The sequence below is a fragment of the Macrotis lagotis genome, chromosome 3, assembly GCF_037893015.1.
Source record: "Macrotis lagotis isolate mMagLag1 chromosome 3, bilby.v1.9.chrom.fasta, whole genome shotgun sequence".
NCBI lineage: Eukaryota > Metazoa > Chordata > Mammalia > Peramelemorphia > Peramelidae > Macrotis > Macrotis lagotis.
The window spans coordinates 68,799,920-68,825,632 of NC_133660.1; the positions used below are offsets into that span (position 1 = coordinate 68,799,920).

At 35.2% G+C, this 25,713-nt stretch overlaps 1 protein-coding gene across 26 annotated transcripts in view; it reads left to right on the forward strand.

The window, feature by feature from the left end:
• Positions 1-25,713, forward strand: part of SORBS2 (sorbin and SH3 domain containing 2) — a 303,227-nt gene that overhangs the window by 249,590 nt on the left and 27,924 nt on the right. For 21 of the 26 annotated variants that reach the window (XM_074228821.1, XM_074228823.1, XM_074228812.1 and 18 more), the window contains 3 exons: positions 1,842-1,891; positions 7,251-7,357; positions 8,588-10,986. The exons of 1 other annotated variant lie outside the window; for it this stretch is intronic. In XM_074228821.1, coding sequence (XP_074084922.1) covers positions 1,842-1,891; positions 7,251-7,357; positions 8,588-8,649 — 219 coding nt within the window. In that variant the 3' untranslated portion in view covers positions 8,650-10,986. Of the gene's footprint in view, positions 1-1,841; positions 1,892-7,250; positions 7,358-8,587; positions 10,987-25,713 lie in introns of those variants that run through there. 4 more of the 26 variants (XM_074228814.1, XM_074228818.1, XM_074228828.1 and 1 more) reach the window with 1 other exon arrangement.

The window sequence follows — 25,713 nt, forward strand, 5'->3', positions numbered from 1 at the left end:
GCAAAATGGGGAATAACAGTAAGTGATATCTTTAATTTTCTGCCTTTGAGATAGATGATTTGTGCATTGAACTCTTCTGTTCCATTCTCCAGGTATTGTAGTTCCTTTTGTGATTTCCTAAGGCATTTGGGCTGTTTAGTGTTCAAAACTTTAAGTCCTGCTAATGTGGGGGCACTGTTCAAGCATTCTCCTCAACTGAGCCCATTCAGAGTTGGAACTTGTGCTTTTCATCCAGGACAATATTTGGTTAAGTACATTTCAGGGACTTTTCTATACATCATATGATTTGAATAAAACTCCTCAGAATAGAAGAGTTTTATTATTCACACGTTATATAGAAAATCATTGTGAAGTTATTTCATTATTGTGCTAGAAGAAACCATGATAGTTCATCATTTCCCTGTATTTTTAATAATAGCTACCATTTATAAAATGCTTTAAAAGGTTTACAAAATGTATTATACATATTATCACATTTCATCCCTGTAACAATTCAAGGAGGTAAGTACTATCATTATTCCCATTTTAATAGATAAAGAAACTGAGGCAAGAGAGAGGTTAGATTGCCCAGGATCACATAGCTAGTCAGTGTTTGAGGTTCAATTTGGTCTTGAGTGTTCTTGATTTCTAGTCCAGGATTTTAAGTCCTGTGCCACCAAGATGTCTACATGCTTTATAACAATTCTGTGCTCAAAACCAAATTAGACCAGTGAGAAATGAAGACTTTCAAGGAAAGAACTGAACAGCCTATCAGTCTTAGATTCACTCAGTGTCTTAGACACCCAGCTTTATCTTTCTTTCGGTTTAAGATAATTTAACTAATTACTACAGTTCATTGGCCATGAAGGTTAGTATTCGGTAAGCTACCATGCAGACTTGGAGAATATCTTACGTTTACTATTTATCTGTTTCATGTAGCATTAGGGTGCAAGTAAAATGTGTTATGAATGATTGTAAAGCAGCATTTTTCCTAGGAGATATATTTAGATCATTCAGTGATTACAAATTAATGAACAGCTTATTTATTGATGAAAAGTACTATTTTTCCATTAGATGAAACAATTATGTAGTGATTTAGGATGCTAAGGCTTATCATTTCCAATATTATAAGTATCTATTACAGATACTGGTCTTGATGCTTAGTTTAAAAAGAAAGGAAACTCTTTTGAGGGTTCAGTGCACTGGAAATATCTACCAGTATTTCTCTAATAAGGTAAAATGTTACATGTTACCTGGATATTGTTTGTTCCAGTCTGTTTTCCCTTTAAAATCTGCATGGTGTTCTCCTCACCTTGAGAAGGGATAGTGTTAATCCAAATGTAGCATGGGGTGCCTGCCCAGTTGATATTTTCATGTGAACTGTACATGAGAATGTTGTCCATGCAGGAAAAAACATAATGAATGAATGTGGCTCCTTTGCTGTTAAAATTAAATGTGATTTATTTTTTGCTTGTTTGAGAATATACGAGAGACTAAGAGTGTATGCTGTCGTCCATCCTGTCCCATTCAAGTGGTCAAGTGTCTGCGTCTTTGCAATATTCCTGGCCTTTGAAAAATCAATGGGACTAAACTGTGATCTTTCTTTAAAATGTGAAGAGTCTAGATTGTAGACATGTTCCAAGTATTTTGGACATGAATTGTTTGGGTTTAATTTTGACAATTCCCTTCAAAACATTCCAATTCTTACTCCTGCAACAGTCCTATTGCTTGCTTTTTCTTTCCTCTTGGTTTTTTACAACAGGAAATATTAAATGTCGAGAAAAAATGCCATGCCATTATCCAAAATTTTACCTAGTAACAGTGTTATACTTTTTTTTACATTGAAAATCATTTCATTACAGCCACAGCGCCCTGGGTTTACTCATGAAAACATACAAGGTGGGGGGGAACCGTAAGTATCCTTCTTCTCTTCTAAATTCAAGAATAATACTAAGTCTAACAAAAGAAGTGAGCAGCTTGAGAAGCTCAAATACAAATCTGTGTGGCCAGAAAGGAAGATGGTAAATTTCTTTAAGTGAAAGAATTCCAAATAAGCAGTCTAATTTGATTTAATTTCACTTGCTGAAGACAATATCCCATACCCCTTGTGCTATAGTCAGTCAGGAAATCATACTCAGATGAAGACTTCTTTCTCTTTGCTTTATGAATGAGCTTGTCTCCCTTCTAAGGTTTATGAAGCAGTTTACTTTCCTCAACTGTAGATTCTATTGAGTATAAATTTCACAGTAATTCAGGCACCTTGCCTATATTTACTATGTGATTACTGAGAGAAAAAGATAATTGAGAAGAGCCCATCGAGAGAATTAATGCCTGTTTCTGGAAGGATCCTTTCCAAATGGCACCCTTTCATAAATCACTGTTATTTACCTTAGCCCAAAAAAAGTTCTCCTTCACCTCCATCATAGTCATCTATCCTGGGTACCATCACTAGTAATCTTGACTTTTGCCTTGCCACTAGACCCTAGAGGGGAAAGTAAGACTTAATGATTTTGCATAACTCTGTCTCACTTAGATCCAATTTACTCTCAAGTCAAGATATCATCATCCTCATGATATCATAAAAAGTGATCTATCCCATTTGCTTTTATAAGGCAATGACTGATTAATTTGCAGTTGCCAGTCTTACTGAGAGTCCTTCCTTATTTATACTCCCTTTTTTTTCTTCATTCAATTCTCATTAATAAAGCACTTGCTGTTTGCAAGGCACTGTACCTTTAAGGCTGGGGCCACAAAGAAAATAAATAACATTCTCAATACTCAAGGAACTTACATTGCACTGGGGGAGAGGAACAGGAGGTGATACATATACATAAATTAATAAAAAAAATTCTATGGAGCAAAAGAACACTAGCAACTCAGAATCAGAAAAGGCTTATTGTAGGATACAAAAAGATACCAAAGAGACAGTAACTCTCTTTTCAATCATATGCTGGAGAATTATTAATTAAGATGCTAAAGCTTCTTTGGTATCAATAAGTTTCAAGCCTTCTGACCATATTCCTCACCTGGGCCATAATTCCCCTACCCCCCAGAGAACAACAACTGATTAAACTATTTTTATGAATCATAAGATCATTCATCTAGTAACAACACCCTCATTTAATGAATGAGGATATCAAGATCCAGAGAGGTTAAATGACTTGCCCAAAGTCACATGAGTGTCGAGAGAGAGAGAGAGAGAGAGAGAGAGAGAGAGAGAGAGAGAGCTAGGATCCCATGATACCAAGGTCAAGGTCAGTGCTCTTTCCATTGTACCATATTGCCTCTCTCTGATTTGACTCAATGAGTTTGATGCTTTTATTTCCCTACTCAGTCCTTTCCTGGACTTCACCCCTAACTAGAGTCCATAACCTAGCAAATTTTCTCTCAGCTTAAAACCCCATTGCCTCAGAGGATACCAAGAGGAAAAGTTGACAGGAAAACCCATAAGCCCTTACAAATGAAAGTGACGGATGCAATTTTTGCTGAATTTGGAAACTGTATATAAATATTTTCTAATTTTCATTTTTAAGTTTCTGTTGTACTATTTGCAAATAATTTCAAGAGGTCTCATTACTTAAAATAACAAAATGTAAAACTATTTAGGAATATAAATGTTTTAGGTAATTTCCCATGCTTTACTGATAGCCACTTTAAGTAGAAGGAGTATTGGACATTCTTTTCTATGAATAGAGAATTTAATTGATTCTTCTGATCACTTCCTTAAGTCATATTTTTGATGATCAGATTTAGTGTTCTATATTTATGGAATTACAGAACCCACATGGGTATGTAAGTATTTATAACATGGTATTTAGGACCTAATTAAAACATTTTTGGTTCAAAAAAATACCACCCAGTTACATTACATGAAACATAGGTGAAGAAACTTTGCTTCATTTAGACCCTTAACAAATCTTGTGAAAAGCTAGGTTCTGAGTCTAAAAGGTTCAAGAATAATTTTTTTAAATTGCCTTTTCTTGGAACAAGAGCAATTTTCCTCTAAAGAAAAAAAATGTCCTTTTAAGGTATCCTCTTTCCACCACCATTCATTCCTGTTTCCTCTAATACATCTTACAGGATAGCCCTTTTGGTCTTTTACAGAGTGACTGAATCCCCAACACAGAGAATGCATCCCTTCTAAAGTAATTCAGCTTAAATACTAATTGGAGAAGGGAACTCCTGGGAAGATGCATTGACTCTTTTCTAACACCCCCAGATAATGAGAGAAATGAAAGCAAAATAGTCTCAGGACTGTTCATACACAAATATAATCCTATGCTCATGAAAGTTTGCACCTGCAAACTGGCATTTGGCAACAATGAAACTACCCTGGGAGTCCCAAGCATCTGGGTCTAAAAACCCTGGGCCAAATCACATCCTTCCATTCTGAAAAATCAGTGATCAAACCAAAGGGAAGAAACACAGTTCCAAGCACTTTGGAAAGTACACAACAGTATCAAATTGATGACCCAGTAACATTCTGCTTCCACCAAAGAGAACGATATGAGATTAAACAAAGACATAACATATTCAAATATTGTTAGAGTGATGTTACTTCCCAAGGCAGAGATCACAATTCCAAGTGATTTTCCCCTTTATCCAAAGTATTTTCATCTCAAGTTCTTGACAACTGCTAGCAATATCAAGAGACTTTCCATTGGTCTTCAGAGCTAAATACTATTTTAGTTGTCATCTGTCTAACCTATAAAAGTCATTTGATGTTTTTATCCAGTTAGACCTGGACAAACTTGTGCAATGACTGATCATGTCTTCATTATGAGTATAAGCAACCAACTTAATTATGAGAGTAAAGACTTTATCAGGTTTCCAAAGAGGATGTATGGCCCAATTTTTAACAGATAAGGAAACTGAGTCCCAAAATACAATTTGCTCAATATAGCCCAGCTACTGTATGGCAGAATCAGAACCTGAATCCAAGTTCTAGCACTAGATCCAGCCCTAACTTCCTCTGTGCCATCTCCCAAACTACAGGCAGCCAGTGCCTTCATGTGCTGAAAACTGAAAATCTGCTCATAGGAAACAACCTAACAAAAAAGTTTGCAGTATGGTATAAAAGAACAATGAAACTTTAATGTATTCTTCATTATATTTTCACTTTAATAATGGGATCAAAGGAGTATATCTCAAAGTAGAATTAGGGACAGTAGGAGCAGAAAACATATATTGAGGGAAGAAGAAGGCAAGAAACCTTCTTGAAGTTCATTTCAAACATCGCATATAGGAGGCAATCTATTCCAGTTTATGTGAAGGTACCCTTCTTAAACTCTTGGTCCTATCCAAGTCATTATCAGTCCACACTTTTGTTAAGGAAAGATTCAGTGAGAATTGTACCACTATATTTTATTTAAGAGTCAGTCAATATGTAAATGCCTAAATACAAATTTTTATGTTTAGGTGCGGAACCTCAAAACCTCTTTTCCCTTAAATTACCAGCATTTGATTTTCCCATAATTATAAATATTATAATAATCATAAATAATTAATTTTCCCATTTCTAAGCCATGTTTAACCTTATCAGCATCACTTGTATCTATTTTCTCAATACCAAATGAGTCCCTCATTTCTAGAGCCCCCCAATATGGCCTTTATTTTTATCCACCATTAATTGAGTGATTTCAAGTAGTAATTCCTTGTGGGAATGTTGCCAGGGACACTTCAGGGTAGAAACAAGAACATTGACCTGAGGAGACCTGGTTCATATATTTAACCCTATCTCTTATAAGCTTGGGCAAGAGTCCTATTCCCTTTAGACCTGACTTTCCTCATCTATAGAATTAAGGAACTGAATCAGGTAATCTCAAAGGTCCCTTCAAAATCTAAATCTATGATCTACTGATTCTTTTAAGGCTTTAAAACAAATTGTGAGAATTAAACAGGATCTTTTTTATTCTCCCTGGGGAAATTATGTTTTAGACATATAGAACTGACTTCTAAATCCTTGAATTGTGAGATGGGCACGTTCATGACAATTATGTACCAATTCCTCCCTGGCTACCCCAGATATTGTTTTTTTGTTTTTAGGATATCATTGTTCGTCTTGTTTATGTTTATATATATATATATATATATATATATATATATATATCTTCTTTAATCCCAAAATTCCTTATGACTCTTTCATTAAAGCTTCTAATACAGCCTCTCATGAAATGTTGTGGACTGGGGAACAGTAATGTTCAATTAATTATTTTGGGGTGTGAAGGAATTGTTCAAGAGTGTGAAGTTTTTATGGGGAACAAATATTTCTAATTTTTATCTAACATGAAACATGTAGCTTTAAACTATTTGGGATTGAATTAATCAATAAAAGTTCCAAATACATTGTTTTTCATTTTTTTATCCTAGTCTGTAATACATACATACACCAGCATAAAATACACTACATCAGGTAAAAGATTATTTTTCCCCACTAAGACTATTCCCCAAATTCTTGTTGGCAATAGATTTATGAAAATAAAATATTTTCATGGTTGCATGATTTCAATAGTATGGACTTTCCCTACTCCAGTAGAAATTACAACCCATCTATTTCTATACAAGTCTTGTTTGCATTAATTGCATTAATACAAATAGAGGGCTCTCCCAATGTGCTGGAGGATTTCGTGTGTGTGTGTGTGTGTGTGTGTGTGTGTGTGTGTGTGTGTGTGTGAGTGAAATGAAAATAAGTGGTCTTGGGGAAACAAGTCAGATCCTAGAAAACTGACACTCTTTGAAATTCCCACACTGGTATTCCAGATATATATTTAAACTATTTGGTTTCTCTTAATGAAAAAATGTATTCTGAAAGCTAAATTGGTTCTTTCAAAATATATAAATTACAGATGTTTGTGATGCTAGATTGGCACCTTCAGAAACATGCTTCTCTTAGAGCCTTTCTTGTCTTCTGTGGGTGAATCATGAGGGTAGAATTTCAATTTCATTGAGTTCCATTATTTAAGCTGTGTGAGCTAGAAAAGTCATCGGATGACTAAAACAAACATCTGCCTTAAAAATTCAAAAGTTCTTAAATAAGAATGCCCTTCATACTGTAAATTATACAATATAATCACAGCCCCAGACCACCTTCTAAAAGGGTGCTCTACCTTTTTCCTCTCCATGATGACTAAAATTTCACATTCTTTAGCTTGATATTTTTAGTTAGCATACTATTTTTCCAACCAAAGTGACAGTTTCACCTTCTCCTCTTGCTTAGTGAAGGTGCAAAGAACTTCTGTTTAAACACCACATTTGTATTTGTCCTGTTTAAGGTTTCAGGCTCTGTATAACTATACTCCTAGGAATGAAGACGAATTGGAGCTCAGGGAGAGCGATGTCATTGATGTGATGGAGAAATGTGATGATGGATGGTTTGTGGGTATGTGTCAAGCTACTTTCCCATACATTTTGTTTTCTCATAATTTGCTTGCACACTTTTGCATAATTTATTGTTTTCTAATGAATGATAAATCATGCTTTCTTTGACTTCATAGACCCCCTTGACTTCTTAAATATATATATATATATATATATATATGCAGATGCACTATGTAATTCTAAGGAAATTTCTTATTAAAAAAAAACATGACCTAGTGCAACTTTAAGTCAATTTCCTAATAGAGGGTCAACCAGGAAAATTCCTGGGAATTATCTCAGCTAAAAATTATTAAAGGACTAGAAGATATAAGATTTGGTCTTGATACAATTAGATCTTTCTAAAAGTAGAGTCGGCAGCTTAAAAGTATTGGTTCCCTATTGACTTCATGTGAAGGCTATTACTTATTGTATCTGCTATTTCAAAAAGGTTCTTTAATTTTATGTTCTTGAAGTCAAATGCATTGATAATGAATACCCTTTTGGTATTCAGTTTAAATGTTGCATGGAATTTTTCTTAATAACTTAGACATCAATTAAAAATGACACCTTCCCCCCACCAACAACTCAACAGTCAATTTCTCTTCATTTTTTTGATGACTTTGTATAACCTAATGAAAATTGCTCTATTTTACTAAGAGTTTGAGCAAGTGAGATTTTTAATTAATGTTTAGCAAACTGAATAAGGTGATTTGGATACTAATGATGCCCCTGATATCCCTCTTATTTTTAAACTGAAGAGAGAAAGTTGCCTTGTTGTCTACATAACCAAGCCTCACCAATCTGCAAGCTTTACACCTCATTTGGAGAATTATAATGGAAGATACAGTTTTAAGAAATACTTCCATTACTTCTTCCATTTCTCTCCTCCCTATCCCCTACTCTCCATTTTCCAGTTAATAAGGAAATACCAACCTACCCTACTGTTCAGGGCCAACCTCATTTCTGAAATCTAATTGCAATTCACTTGAATTTGGAATCTAAGTGATTACCAAATTTTTACATTTCCAATTAGTGAAATTCAATGGTAATCTTCTTGTCCAGCAATGCAAAGAATCTAATTTCTCTGATATTCTTAGTCTTAAAAGGGATTTTTCCCTCCCTCCTCTTCAAAGCCTCTGGTGTTTGAATCACAAGCAAGGCCTTGGATGTGCGAACTGTGTCTTCAAGGCCCCATGCATGTAGTGATGGTTCACTGTTGTGCCCCCTTTCATTTCTTGCTTCTTACTTTCAGGAACCTCAAGAAGAACCAAATTCTTTGGTACTTTCCCCGGAAACTATGTCAAGAGGCTGTGAATTCTTTTCTCTACTTATTTATGCCGCTTTTCAGCAATACATTCACATAAAATTCGTTGGAAAACATGCTCCCAAGTCTTCTGTTTTCATACTTCACAAACAGAAGGCTCTAAGCATCATCATCACCCCTCCATCTTCTCAGTGCAGTGCTACAGCCACCATGACACCTTTGGGAGAAGCGATTGGAGGGTTTTGCTGTAAACTGTACTTATTCCTGTTACCTGCTTTAAACGTTTACAATTCGAATCACAAAAATAGAACCTGGAGCCGTGTTACACCTAGAAACAAAATGGATAAAATCTGGGAGACCAAAAGAGAAACATCTCATAGAGAGAGATTTTTCTGGTCCTCTAACCAAAGGCTCTAGGAATTAAGCTTCCACTGAGGCAGCTGGAAGATAGTGTTTCCTTAGGACAAGCTGATGTTTGTATTTCCACCTCTTCAGTTTGGCAGGATACAGTACTTTCACTTTCCTACATCACGAGTTTGTATCTTGTTCTAGTTGTCAATATATTTTAACTCTAATCCAGTAATTGCTTGCATTTACTGGCTGTAACACACAGAGATGGTAAAATCTCCAGCAAGAGTAGGAATCTGCCCTTGGACAAGTATGCTTTTATTATCAAGCTGAGTTTTCCAATAGGAGCGTTTTCCTGGCAGGGTTGGGGAAGTTGGCTTTTTGTTGGTTTGGGTTTTCTTTTTTTTTTAACTTTCAAAAAAGTGTAAATGTTAAGAAAATTTACAACTTTAGTAATAACCATAAAAAAAAAGATGGACAGCAAAAAAAAGTGTTGCATTCTAAAGTTGCATTGCTATTTTATATTTTAAAAATGTAATAATCAGCAACTTGAACTATGAGATGTTAGTGTTTTATTTATCAGACAAATTTTAAATAAAAGCAGTGTTAGTACAAGGATTCATTCTAACATAGACCCTTGAACAAGATGCTCATAGAAAGTATCTTCAAGAGCTATGTACTGGTTTTATTTTTTATTATATTGCATATGTGTGTGCACATATACATGCATGATTGTATATGAACATACAATACATATGCATATGTTGCACATTTGTGGAAATGTTAGATTCCCAAAGCACGCATTATTTTATTAAAAATAAATATATATAGCACTTCAGAAACATCAGAAGTATTAATCCTGGTTTTTGCTTTACCTTTTCTTTTCTTTTAATGAACAAAGCAATTATTTGAATGCACCACTTATTTTATTTCTGCAAAATTTCAAGTCATAATAGTGTCTGTATTAGAAAACAGGAGTAAATTAAGCCTGAGTCTCCCAGATTGTGTATTTGTATAAATTCTTTCCTAAGCATGGATTTTGAGACCAGATCTTGGAATTTATCAATTTAGGGTCCTAGAAACAACATTGACCTTGAGATCAGATCTAGGTTTGAGTCTTGACTCAATGAAGGGTTGTTCTAGATCATCTTAATCTCAGTTCCAAAGTTCGGTGAGCCTAAGACCCCACACTAAATGGTAAATAACTGCCAACCAGAACCCACTAGAATGAATAACAATGAATTATGCCTGTTACACTCACTCAGAGACCTGACTTAAGAATTCTTATGACTTTATACAAGAGCTGTTCATATTTGGATTCTTCAGCACCTTATAAATGACAGACTTTTAATGACTTTTCACCTGTGGTCAGCAGTTGATTTTACACACACACACACACACACACACACACACACACACACACACAATGGACGTAGCCTCTAGAATATTGTACATGTGTTCACCTCTTTTTTGTATGGAATCATTTAGTTGAGTAACAAATGAGAAAAAAAATTTCTTTTCAGTCCTCACCACATACTAACTGAAGAAAAATTTTTCAAAGGTTTTCCTGGCTCATGATGCATACTTTGAGAGTGCGATTCTTTGGCATTTATGCAAAATTTTATAAATTTTTAAAAATGGTCTTAGGAGCCAAACTGAAATGTATATATATATACTTTATTACAGAGAAATGTCATTAGTCTGAAGATAACGAAATACTTCTGTGCAGCCTACCCTTCTTAATGCTGCAGTCATGACAAGATTTCTATTGCAAAAGCTTTGGGGCTCATAGCTGCATGCAGCTTTGCTGAGGGTTGACTATAACTACCTTTGATGCCATTTATGATAAAAGACTTCAATACCTGTTGCCTGTAATATTTAAGAAAAATGCTGTTTCTACTCTGTATCTGATTTTAAAAAGAAGGGGGGGAAATAATTTTTTTTTCATACCTGGCTTTCAGGTAATTGAATTCTTACAAGCAAAGGTCTGTGTTTTTTTTTTCTTGAATAGAATTCTAATAAATTTTGCTTGGAGTACACTTTAGTTTTTCTTCCTGGTATTTAATGCTATGTTATCTGAAGATGAACTGTGTATTTGTATCTCTTTGATCACATAAACTAAAGGAAAATGTACTTACTTTGGTCTCTTTTGTTGAAAACATGGAAATGGACTCTTTCCCCAAAAGCAAGCCACCATAAGCATGTAGAGCTATTCACAAATTAGCATTTATTTCATTTTCTTCCAAATCATTTAGCACTCAATACTATTTTTGCCTTAAAAGCAGTCAACTCTCTTCCAAAAGAGTAGCAAGGCTGAGTGTTATCACAATAATTTATCTTCATGTTCTCTCCATTATATTATATAGTCTGCAAAAGATAATTTTAAAAAGGTTTAGAATTATTTGAATTCTGATTGTATGCTTAATAGAACAGCTATATGGTACAGTGGTTAGGATGCTATGTTTGGAGTGAGAAAGACTCATTGGCCTAGTTTCAATCTGCCCTCTGATACTAGCTGTGTGACCCTATTCAAGTAATTTGATCCTGTTTGCCTCAGTTTCTTTGTCAATAAAAAAGAGACAAGGAAGCCACTGTAGTGACTTTGGTGTCACCAAGAGTTGAACACAACTTAAAAAGGAGCGAACAACAAACCTTTAAGGTTGTCTTAAATTCCTTGCTATGATTTGGATATTGTTTTTCTTATGACAAAATCATAAGCCTTCTCCATCATCTTTTATACTGAATATCCCACTCTCTACCCTACAAAAATGTTGCACATCTGGAAGAAAGAATGGATCTAAAAATGCCAAATGAGAGTATTTAATCCTGTTGTGAGTGGGGAAACATAATAGCTGTCTTCATAATTTAAGAGTTGTCACATGGGAGAGGAATTAGACATCTTTCCTGAAGTAAGAATTAGGATTAACAAAGGGAGATCAACTCCAGTTCAAAATAAGACAAAGCTTATTAACAAATTTGGATGTTGTGGAAGTGAATAGGTTATAGAGATATGGTTTTCCCATCTCATCAGAGGAAGATGGATAACCAAATGTCCAAAATGTTGTACAGGGAATTCATGATTCATTTATTAATCACACAAAATGGCTTCTGTCACTCCCAGTTCTAATTCTACGTTTTCTATGCTAGAATACTCATTTCCCCCTGTCAAGAAACCTAAAGAGTCTGTCTAAAGGTGAAAGGCAGTTAGTTGTATGGATAGTCAGAAATTTATTCTCATTGCCTTCAGAATTAGGGTGACTCAAAATCATCCAGAAGCCAAGAAATTGCACATTTATATTAAAATGACAAGGACTAATTATCTGTCCAGCTCCATATTTACTCATTTATACCAGCCTGTCAGAGGCAGTGAATCACAGAAGGGTAAGGATTTTTTACCACTTTATACTTTATTCTTGGAATCTATACGTCGACTTCAAGTTTTATCTTGGATTTATTTGTCCTAGTTACGGTATGACCTTGACCTCTCATTGCCCCCATAAAACCCTTAAGGCTATAAAAATTACGAAGAGTTGCCACTCTAAAAATGTTGAAGGAGTTTTAATATCTAGAATTTTGTCATACTTATAAAATCAGAGGTCCATACCCAAATTAATCAATTGATTAAATTAAAGAAGGAAGGAGGGAAGGCAGGAATGATAGGAGGAATTAGCCTCATGAATTTTAGGACAATACTTTCCTAGTCCTACATGCTATGGAAAGAACTATAATTAGGAATATATATATATATATATATATATATATATATATATATATATATATATATATATATATTTAGGACAAACAGCATGAAAGACACCTTAGGTGTGTTTGGAGGGAATGGATATGATATGATGTCTAGAAGGAGGCAAGGAGAATGTTTACCATCATTTTTTATGGAGGGTGGTGAAAAAATCCAGAATAAGTGATGGGAGAAACTAGAAACTTATTCTGGGCACTTTCTGCCAGACCTGTATTATGACTTCTGAGCATCTAAGGCACTGGCCATTCCAGGATAATGGTCCTTGGTCTCATGACTGAACAACTTAGATGATAAAGGTACTTTCTTTGATTCTTCCAAATATGCTGTGGCCTTAAATCTACCCACATCCCTATACACCATTCCTCAGAAAAGGCTGGGAATTTAGAGAAGGCAAAAGGAGGAGAAGAAAAGTTCCCTGGAACAGAAAACAGAGGCATTCCCAGGAAGGGACAGCTCTCCAGTAGGGATTAAGAGGCTAGTTCTTTCACTCTCAGGCTTGGTAAAATATTTCCAACTCCACAGAGTAGTCCATTCTCAAAGGGTCCCCTTTTAGCCTCACAGGTCCCTCAACCATACATTTAATTCAGTCCTTCTGTTCATTTCTGTGATAAAGTAGGAAAGTGAGAAGCAAAACTTCAAGGGAATAAAAAAGTTTCTAGATTAAGGAGACATAGCCCCAGGAAGGCATGACCCTCTTAGTCAGGGATTGAGCCACTGTCCTCCTTCCCCAGCCAACTTTCCAAGACTGAACCCCTCACCTAACTGTGGATGGGAGTAGGAAGGGGTTTTGTTTCCCAGATAATCATTGTTCTACCTGGTACATAGACTTCTTCTCCAAAGACAATTAAATGTGCTAAAAGGCAACATCTAAATGAGGATTGGCACTGAGGGAACATATTTATTGAATCTAGGCAAGGTCTCCCTCCTCATACCTATAGCACAAAAGAACCAGCATTCTATTGGCCACTAGCCTCCACACCTCATTCATCTGAAAAACCCTGAGAGATATTTAATCTGTTCCTAACCCCACTCTCAGGACCTGTCACTGACTTTATTTATCACAGCTCTGCCTAGCTCTACCAACCTTAGGATCCCTCCCCTACTTCTTTCTTTAAAGAAACACACCATCAACAACCCTTTAAATTTCCTACTCTAGACAATGCTCTGATTACCTCATCCTAGTATTCTGTCTCAAACAGAGGAACACTACACCTTGTTTCTCCACTTAAAGGGAAAATGGCATATTTAGATGGTTTTTCTTCACAAATTGTTTCAGATCAAAATATATGTTCTATTTGCTTGTATTTCAACTGCTCATTCATTTAGATGCAAATAAAAATTCCTTAGCTCATTTCATCAATGCAGATGAAGTCATATTTAAGTAGATAAGCTAAAATATATCACAACAAACCCAAAGTAATGATTTTAATAGGCTATATTGCCATGGCTGGCATGCTGTTTAAATTCTGTAGGAAGGGTTCCAAACCAGTCTGTCTAATAATTATCCTATGCTATCCTATCTACTCCCCTCTCAACACTACCGCATATGGAATATATGGGACAGCCAAGTCTTCCCAACTCTACTAGGCAAAACCTACAAGTTCATCTCTCCTAAAAGGATACTACCTTTCAATAATGGATGTTTACTGACACTAGTAACAGAACATTTCAAGTAAAAGGAACATATTTGAGGTCATATGACTTCTCTGCTTCCATGACCATTTACTGTTTGATCTATCTGTGCAAGAGCCCAGTTTGTTGGCTCTGATGATTTTTATTTCTTCAAATAGTTTTCCATATATCAGCCTCAAGGAAAGCCACTCAAAGGTCATTCAATGAAATATAACTAAATATCACGTCAGCCCCCAAAACTCAATTTATTTTGAAATATAATCAGGCAGTCCTAACTCCCAGATTCTGCCAAGAATGTGAGTTACTTCACCGTAATCCTAAGAGGTTAATATTTATTTTCCCCATTTTGCTTATGAGGAAACTGAGGCTCACTGAGGGACTTGCTCATGGTCACAAGGTGTCTGTGAAGGGTTTCAAATTTAGTTCCTCCTAACTCTAGACCTGCTGCTCTCTTCATTCTGCTAACACTCCCTCCTTGGGATAGGATTTGAATATAAAAGTTCATATTTATATAATGTCACAAGGTTTTCAGAGTCCTTTCTTTTCCATTATTCTGTGAAATGGAAAGCAGAATCATTATTAATCTCTATTTCAAAGAATGGGGAACCAATGCTGAAATAATAAGAATTGACCAAAAGAACAATATAATCTGATTTCCGATAGGATTAGTTATGTACTAGCAGAGTAAATGGATCAATAGAGTTTATGAGAAAATACCCTTGATGTAAATTTACACAGATAAATAATGGACCACCTCTTTGTAAGTGATACTGCCAAAAAAGTATGACTAAGGTGCAATGAATATATATCCTCTTGTTATTAAAAGCAGCAAACTAGAGGCAACCATTTAGTTTGTGAATACACACGTCTTGGACAGATGTTACTCATGGACAATGAACTAGTCCCAGATCTGAAGAGAATGAAGAGACTAGGCATACATCACGTTTGGGAAATTGTGCAGGATTTATGGTCCCATTAGTACAAAAAGACTATATTTGAGCCCAATGCTCCATAAGTGAGTTTGTTACTGCAAATCACAGAATAATATAATTTCCAGAAGAATTACATTTGAAGTTAGAACTATGGAGGTGAGGATGGATGAGCAGTCAGCAGCATATTTCCAAAGCAACATTAATTATCTAGAAAATTTGTTTTCTTTTTATCTAGCTTACATGTGCCTTAGTATTAATAATGGTAAAAGAGACTATGAATGATATGTATTAATAGGAAAAGAAGGTGGGCCAGCCATTTAAGAACAGTGAAAGATAACATTTGATCAACAATTGTTGATCTATAAATCACAAAAAATGTTGAAATAAAAAAGAAACTCCCAGTGCAATGGGGGGCCAACTATAGAAATAATATGGAAAAACAGGGACAAGAATCATATAGAATTAGAGGGCACGATGTGGCAGAGGAAAGATGACATGATTGAGGAAACAAAGGTTCAATCTAAGCATGTCAATTTATTAAGCAATGTGTGCCAATTGCTCAACAAATTGGGACTAGACCCCTTCTTCAGCTTAGATATGGGACTCAAATACAGGGGAGTTAAACTTGTATACATTAAGAAAAATCAAATAAGATCCCAAGATGGGAGGGGAAGAATAAACCTGTGCACTTCCCTAAAATCAGAAAAGGAGATGTCTCATTCCCCAAAATGTCTATTAAATAATCAAACAAATAAGAAAAAATAACTGATTAATCAGCATGGGGCCAATTTTCAGATAAAACATGAACTGTTTGAGACATGTCATTTTAACTGTGTCAGTCTTTGGATCTGACAGGTTTCTCATCCTTAGATAAGGGTCTCTAAATGACAAGAAGAGATGGCCTAGCTTCCTAAGCACAACAGGACTAGTTTCAAATAATACTATAAGGTTTTCTCACAATTCCCACAATTGAATAAATTTTCCTCACAAGACAGAAGTTGACCAATAATTGAATAGAAAGGGAATAAGCTCACTCCACAGTTGTCAGGATTCCCACAGTTAACCACTTGCTCTCCAAATCCCTGCAATTACATCAATGAATTGATTGAAATATATGATAATGGGAAGATTATTCAAGTATATCCTCATGTAGTATTTAAGTATTTAAGACTTACTGACGTATTTAAGACTTACAAAGTAATTTTCTCAGCATACCATTAAATAAGATAATATAAATATAAATATCATATAAACACATACTATTTACAAATATTATTATACTTCTACATTATTATGAATTGTCAATATAAATAAAATAAATAGCATTGTTATTATTCTTCCTATTTTACACTTAAAAGGAGACTGAGACTTTGAAAGAAGAAATAATAACACTGAAATTTAGGATTGTTGAGGTATAAGAGACTTCAAAGGTCATCTAGTCTGATCTCATTTTAGGGATGGGAAAGTTTGATAGCATAAGAACTCATTCAGAAGAAACACAATATATATTTTAAAAGGTAACTACAGAGTGAATAGCATTATATAATTTAGTTGTTCACATAGTGTGGGTCCATAGAACCTGATACTCCTCAAGAAACTTTTAAGAGATCCATAGTATCAAAATGATCTTAATAAAATAACTTTGATAAAAATATTCAAATGTTTAATTTCTAATTTCTAATGTAAGTATCAATAGATAAAACCCATACAAAAATATTCTTGTATTCCTAAATAATTTTAAGAGTGTAACAGCACAATTTTAAGAGCATACAAAAAAGACTTAGAACCACCTTTTGTAAGAACATTAAGGAAACAGAATATATGGTGCAGATAATATGAGTGGAAAAAATGTAGGCACAAATAAAAGCAATGTTGTCATTGGAATCTATTTCAAAAGAAGACAACAAATTGAAAAGAAGATCACTAAATTGGCACAGAGGCATGATAGAAGACTTCAATTATCTAGACATCTGCTGTAGGGCTCTCTCTGCCCAGAGGAGAGAACCTACTCATTTCCTGAATGGTTTTAATTATAATCTCATTTTTCAAATGGTGGAAAAACCAACAAAGTAAATGTCTATTCCTGGACCTGATTCTCATCAAAAAGAAGGAAACAGTTACTAGAGTTAAAATGATAGAAAATTGTCAAAATTTGTGGCAGAAGGCAAGGATATCTAGGGACAGTTTACTGCTGTGCATATTGGCATGTGGTGGGAGCCAGGGGGAGAACCTTTCAAAAATATTCAGAGAAAAAGACAGATAGGAGTCTATGAGCTAAAATCACAGAGAGAAAAAAAAGTTGGGAAATATAAAGTAAAATTCTGAAGACTTAAAGAGAAATTCCTATAAGGAAGAAAGGGGAGGCCTGTTTAATGAAATAGAGGTAGATATTTGGGGAATTCATCTAATTATATGATTTTTACAAAGATATGCAGAAGATGAAAGCAAAAGTAATTTAATGGGTGATTAATATAAAACATTCACTTGGGAATTATGTTAGATTGATCTGAGAGAGGCAAGGATAGGTAAGGATTACAACAAAAAATTTATTGATTGTTCGGGGTGGGATTGGGAGGACAAAAATAGGATAGGATCACAGCTTATGGTGGGGTGATGATAACTGATAACTGCGAGGAAAATAGTAGCAATATTTGGCTTTCAATATTTCAATGCCGACGAGAATTGGGCTGGAAGGACAAGAACAAAAATGGTAATAATCTGTAATGGATTATTGACACCCAAAATAAGATGAATAGCAAGAAATCACTCAGAAGCTCTTAATTCACTACAAGAGAAAAGATTAGGTTTGCTTTCTTCATCCTCAGAAAACTTAGGACTAGAAAAAAATGGAGAAAAATAGATTTAGATATAATGAAATACTAGATAGAAGATATAGATGGTCTTATTTTGCATGAATAGCTGGAGTTATTCCAAAGTAGAAATGAATACTGTAAAAGGTAATAGGTCCCCACTCAGGGGAAGTCACCAACCAGAGGAAGAATGATCACCTTTTGACAATGTTCTTGGTCTAGATTTTAGAAGGTCACTTTGGTTCTATGACTCTATGGTTCTTTAGTTCTGTGGGATACTAGTAATTCTTATATCCTTGTTTCTACAAAAGATAGACATCTAAGAGTGAAGACAATTTTTCAGTCAACACAGTCATGTGAACATAGGACCTAAGTCTTTAGCACTCATGTTCCCCAGTCTATATACTGAAGCAACAAATCTATAGCCATAGATAAAAGAATATAGGATTCAGTCATGCTCCTAGTGGCCTCTCTCAGAGTAGTGGAAAGAAACTTCATATATAATAGAAATACAATGTAGGAAAATAGCAAGGAATACCAGAATACCACAAGCACAATATGATATTTCTTTCTTACCTGTCTTCTATTCTTTATGTCAAAAAGTGTCTCTATAAAAGCACCAATTTGAGTTCAAGAACTAGTATACAAGGTTTTATGTCATAATGACAGGCAATTTCAGCATAGAAGAGTGGTTGGTGAAGTCCTCAGTTTCATTGATAAAGCAGTTCTTTTTTTCTTTTATTTTTTTTAACCAATCGAACAAACTATTTTTAAAGCGTCTGCTCTCTACAAAGCAATGAGTTTGGAAAAATACATACACATTCCCTCTGTCTCTTTCTCTAATGATGAGGAAACCAGCCAGAATTTGAATTTACACTAATTGCAAGGCTGTGTAGAAAGTGAATAGCAATATTCACAATGCCTTTTTCCCAGGAGAAAACAACATTATTTAACTTATTAATTATAATGTAAGATTTTTTTTGCAAAAGAGTTTACATTGCAATCATTCATTTTGATAAGATTACACAAGTATTTGTCTCATCCCAACATTTTATATCATTCTCATGTTACCTCTACGTGGAAATGCTCAAGGATCTTAGTGTTCTCTTTCTGTTCAGCTACTCTGCCAACCCTTCTCTGACTACCCTATAAGAAAGATTTATTTGGCGTCGTAGAGGTGATGGGAATTTTAGAAGAATGTGATAAATTAGGAAAGCATAGATAAGGAAAGAAAGATCCTGAATATACTTATACATACACCCTGGACTTTAGGAGAATATGTATTAAAAGGTTAAAAAAATCCCATGATCTGAGACCATAAAAGGAAAGACAGTTCCAGAAACAATGAGGGGTTCTGAAAGATGAAACTCTGAGGATGTTGTTTCAATTGATTTTTGATGACAAAGAAAAGAGGGTGATGTCTAAAAAAAACTGTTATACCTGAACCAGGAGATCCACAAATTCAAATTTTAAAGGACAAATTTCATAAAGAGATGAAATAGGAGCAGACTGCTGAAGATGAATGCAAAATAATAAAGAGATCCAGTATGAACAGTATCTGGAAAATAAGACCAATGTGAAGTGAAGCTTACAATACATACTAAGTTTCCTAAAGGAAGCTTTATTAAAGCTATATTTAAGTTGGGGGTATTTTTTCATTTTGATCTGTTTCTTTTTTCCATTACTGGAACTAATATGTTATTAGTTATATTGATAGCATATGATGTTATATGTGATAGCAAATGTATAAAGTATATCGAACTGCCTAAATTTTCAGAAGAGAGAAGGGGAGGGAGAAAAATTTGAGCTCAAAAATGAATGCCAAAATTTTTACAGTATGTAATTGCAAGGGGGGGGGAGATATATATTTATCAAATTGGGAGGGAGAAAGAGAGATACCTGCTTTCAAATCTTCTGGGTCATACTAGCAGTTGCCATCCAGAAAGAAGAGAGAAGAGCTAAAGGAAAAAAAACATAAGCCTACAGCCACCAGCATCTGCTCCTCTTGCCAGCAAAGACCCACAGGGAAGGTGAGGGACCTGGATGTCCTTACATCCTATGCACAGTCAGCTCCTGGGTCTTCCCTTTCCTTTCTTCCCAGAGTCTGTTTAGCTTGAAGACTGTAGAGCTGTAGTCAAAATTCTGAATTCTAAACTCTACTGAACAGAAAAGCAGTTTGGGATCAGGATCTGACCCCTTTGAAAAAAAAAAAAAAGCTACTAATCCAGACACTCTCAGGGTTTCTTTTTTCTTCATTTATAAGGTAATGGCATTGGACCAGACAACCCATATAGTGCCATTCAGCTCTAAATCTATGATATTAGGAAACAATCTGAAACATTTAATGTCTAAAGGTTAGTAGCAATAGTAACAATAACATCAACAACATTCCAATGCTTAGTATAGTGTCTAGTACACAGCAGGAACTGAATTTTAGCTGACTGACATTTTTATAAATGTAAAATGTTTTACATATAACATCTCCTTTGATCGTCACAAAAAATTTGGGAGTCAGGTGCTTTCATTATCCCTAATTTTTAGATGAGGAAACTGAACCTGAGAGAAGTAAGGTGACAGCTAGTAAATGTCTGAGTCAGGATTTGAACTCATCTTCATGCTCCAAGGACTGCACTCTCTTTAAATGACTCATTAAGAGTCACTGAGCTGCTAAATGTTAAAGCTGATTTTGAACCTGAATTTGACTTTAAGGTAAGAACTTTATCTATTATGTCATATAATGTCTCTGTAATAATATTGGCATTTTAAAATTAATTCTTACTTAAACAGGCAACTATGTAGCATGGTAGATAGAATAGTAGAAGACCTGAGTTCAAATTGTGCCTCAATTATGCCTTATTTCAAGTTATTCCTCCACACCATGGCAGTTTAGGGGTATGATGCTCCCATGATATGAAAAATCCATATAAAAATTTTTTGGCCCTCCCTTCAAACCAGAGAAAAAGTTTGAATAATTGAGCTATTAAAAGATAAATGTGTTAATATTATGCAATACTATATATACATTGTATGCATTTCTGAGTTTCTAAACTTACTACATCATTTTCTAGACTTTACATGTCATCTCCAGTTTCTACAAACCCCCTCAAAATTCCCATTTAAATTCTTATGCCAACCCAACAGTATATCAAAACTGGGATAAAGTAAATTGGGATGTGGAAGGGATAACTATAATTGTATGACCCTGAGGAGGCTGCTTAACCTTTCACCTCATTTTCCTCCTCAATAAAATAGGGATAATAGAGTGTTGTGAAGATCAAATAAATATGCTTTGTAGCTTTAAAGTGTGGCAGATAGGTTGTGCAAAGAAAAGAGCAGCGAACTTGAAATCAGGAAGACTCAGCTTCATGAGTTCAAATCCAGCCTCAAACACTTACTAGTGACCCTGGGCAAGTCACTTAGCCCTGTTTGGCTCAGTTCCCTTATTTTTAAAAACGAAGAAGGAAATGACACTCCAGTATCTTTGCCAAGAAAACCCCAAATGGAGTCATAAAGAATCAGACACAATTGAAAATGACTAAACAAGCTTTAAAACATGTTACAAATATTAGTTATTGATATTTTCTCCAAGAATTCAGAAATCTGAATGTTGTCTCAAACCCTGTCACACCTTTGTCTGTAGTAAAATGAATTATTACAAACAGAAAAAATTCATGAGCTAATGACAGGCATCTCCAAATTTAGCTAGGCTGAGTTTCAATTAACAAACACATAGTCTATTTATGGGCACATACTTCAAGTCTTTCCAATTTTAAAGGATCTCTCAGAGTTGGCACTGCATTGGCATATCTTTAGAAAGTGCCAGGGCACTTCTGTGCCACAGTGAGAGTTTAATAGTATCATACAATTTCAGAATTATATTTTCAGTCTTTTTCAGTCTAACTCAAACTGAAAAAGAATCTGGGGATCAACAGAGTCCTCCCATGATGAAGTAAATTTTTTAGATAATTCTAATGATTAGGAAGGGTTTTTTCCTTTAATCTAACCTAAACTTGGCTCTTTGTAGCCTCCACCTTAGTTTTTTTTTTTTGCTTTCTTCTGTGAAAACAGATAGAACAACTCCCTTTTTCATATGCTATGCATTCAAATACTTGAAGATAGTTGTTATCTCTCTACTTTCTTATCCACAAGTTTTCTTCTTGCTTATGCTAAATATCACTATTTCCTCTAGATCAATTTTCATATTTCTTGAACTTGAGGCCATTTGAAATTCTGGTAGACCTCCCCTGAACATTCAGCAGCTGATCAACATACAGTGTGACACCCACAATTGCTCTAAATATGATCTAATCAGGACAGAGTATGGCAGAACAAAGTCTTGAAAGCTCATCACAGTAGAATCACAACAGTAAACAAGTATCAAAGCTGGTACTTGGGTTATCCAGTTATCAATACCCATTCCTAAACTTAATAACTACATAAGGTAGAAGATCTAATCTGTGCCCACTTTTTCTAAGTAACTGCTGGATTTAAAAAAAACAGTGGTTATAAAAAGCATAATTCTATTCCTTCATTAATAAAACTTAAGGGCTCACATGTGAAAAAACAATGACTGCTGAAATAGCTTCTTAATGGATTTTCTTTCCTCCACTTTCTCCCTTCTTCATTCTATCTTTCATACGGTTTCCAGAATAGTCTATTACACACAGACATCTAGTTATAACCTGTCTATGTTCAAAAGTCATCTGTGATAATTACTTAGCTGTGTGGCCTTGGGCAAGCCACTTAACCCCATTTGCCTTGCAAAAACCTAAAAAAAAAAAGTCATCTGTTGTTCACTAGCGCCTTGAATAAACCTCAAACTCCTTTGTTCAGCGTCTGCTACAATAAGGCACAACCCTACCTTGATAATTATCTCAAATGATGCTCATCAAAACAAAGAACTCTCTCCCCAAAAGGGCCCCAAAATGTCCCACTGCCAGATTGTTTCCTACAGCTAGGTTGTCCTCCCTTTTCTCCTTTTGGTTTTATACCCATCTTCTACAGCATAATTCTAATGCTATCTCTATGAACTGAACAGCTGGAGCTTGAGACTCAATCCTAAACTGAAAGATGTGAGAGTTTTTAAAGATCAGTAAGGGCAGGAGTTCTTCACTTTTTCTAATTTCTGGGTTATGGACTCCTTCTTAGTAGAATGTTTTTAAATACATAAAATAAAATGCATAGGAATACAAAGGAAATCAATTACATTGGAATTCAGTTTTTAATCTTTTGGAATCCATGGATTTCAAGTTAAGAACACCCCTCCCCCAATTTACCAGTAAGGAAACTGAGTTCAAGAAAAGTTAACTGACTTTCACAAAATCATAGATCTAAATTTCCTTATCTATAAAAATAAGAAAGCAGGACTAATTGATCTTTAAAGTATTCCCTCCTCAAAATCCTATAATGCTAAGTGTTTCTACTAAGACTTCTCTTTCACACATGGGGAAGTTTGTTTTCCCCTTCAGTTAATACCAACTGCTATTTTTCTGCAGATGAACTTCGCTATAAAAATGGATCATCCAGGATCATATTCCTGGAGTTAGAAGGGGACCTCAAAATTCAACTTGTCAGGTCTCTTCGTTTTACAAATGAGGACACCAAGACTCAAGGAAATTAAGTAACTTTCCCAAAGTCACACAGCAACAGAGTTGGGATTTGAATCCAAGTTTTCTGATTCCAGAGTTAGTGTTTTCCAATCTAAAAAAATATTACAGTCAGTCACAAAGATCCTTGCTGACCCACTGAAACATCACTAAACAAGAAGAAGAGCAACTAAAAAAAAACCCACACCTGCTTCACTCTGATGAGTCCACTAAGCTAATCTGGGATGCTGAATCCATCTCTTAGTGTAGCAAGTTTCACATGAGAACACTGTCACTTAAACTGAGGCTGTTCATTGGCTTTGCTTCTTCCCCTTTCTTCTTTGCCTCCTTTTTCTTATTTTCTTCTTCCCTCTCACCCATCTTTTTCCCATCTTCTATTTCTTCCTCCTCCCTTTATTGCTTCTTCGTTCCCCTTCTTCCTGCTTTTTTTCTCTTCTGTTTCTGCCTGCTCGCCTCCCCTTCCCCCATCTTTGTCCTTTTTTCTCCAACTATAAAAGGAAAAAAGGTACTTCAAGTACCTACTCTGGTACATCCTGCCCAGTTGTTAGAAGTCACATCAGAATCACAGCTAGCTGGGCTTTCCCCACAAATGACTAGAATTTCCTCCCTAATGGCTCAACAAAAATACCTTTTGCTGACAGACAGAAATGAGTTAGAAGTGGTATGATTACCTTTGGCTTTGTCCCTGAGATAAACATGGCAATATTTGCTCAAAGGGTTTCTATCCAGACCTCCAAAACAGCTTTCCCACTTTTTCTATCAGTGGTTTGTTGTCTTTTTTTAATTAAGAATGCTTTTGAACTCTGAGATCAGTCATACAGAAAATGTGCTCATCTGTCTCCCACATATATGCATGCTCATACACATCCACATACAAACACACTCATACATATACACACATAAACACACATACACACACACACAACCCTTGGGTCAACTGTCAAATGATCTGGCAAGATATGACAGCAGATGCCAGCAAATGGATTAATGTGGCAATCAGCATTCCTTCACCAAAGACAAATGGCTGGACAGCTGTGCTTCAAAAACATGGCATGTTTCCCAAAAGTGATGACACAGAGATGAGATGGCCTACTTTCCTATTTTGAAGTTGACTGAATTTACTTCAGAAAGGGGAGTCTCTTTTTTTCTCTTCCTCCTAGGGACCCTTCTAGTAGTTTTTTTTTCTTTCTTGTTTGATATGAGAGAAAGATTTAAACAAGAACAAGAAAGGCTTCAGAGCTTGTGCTCATACTGGCTTCTCATTACATTGTTCTAGTGAGTAAAATTTATAATATGAATTCAGGAACTATATTTGGGGGGGGATAATGAAATGCTAAACATTTATGAAAATGCAATCCTGGAAAAAAATAAAAGTTTTGTTTTGGCAATGGGATTAAGACTTGCCCAAGGTCACACCCCAGTAAATATCAAGTTCTCAGGTCACATTTGAACTCTGGTCCTCCGGACTCCAAGGTTAGCACTCTATCCATGGTGCCACCTGTTTTGTTTTTTTTTTAAATGTGAACTGAATTCATTATCTCTCTACCAAACCCTCTATTTTCAAAACTTTCCATCCTTCATGTCTTCTAGATTTGTAAACTTGCCATTATTCTCAACTCTTCAATCTCCCTCACTTCACATATTCAATTAGTTGCTAAATATTGCTGTTTCTACTTTCATCTCATTTCTCGCAATTAACCCTTTCTCTCTACTCACAAAACTACCATCTTAATCCAAGCCGTCATTGCTTCTCCCCTGAATTATTCTAACAGTTTCCTGACTTGTCTCCTTGTCTCAAGTTTCTTGCCACTCTAGATCATCCTTCATACTGAAGACAAAGTAATTTCTTTAAATGCAGATCTCACTATGTCACACCCCCATTCAACCAACTCTGATGGCTCCCTATTGCCTCTAGGGTACCATATGTGAATACCTTTAGATTTTAAACCCTCCACAACCTGGGGCCAAGTCTTTCCAGCATCACTGGACATTGCTCCTCCCAAACTCTGTGATCCAGTCAAACTGA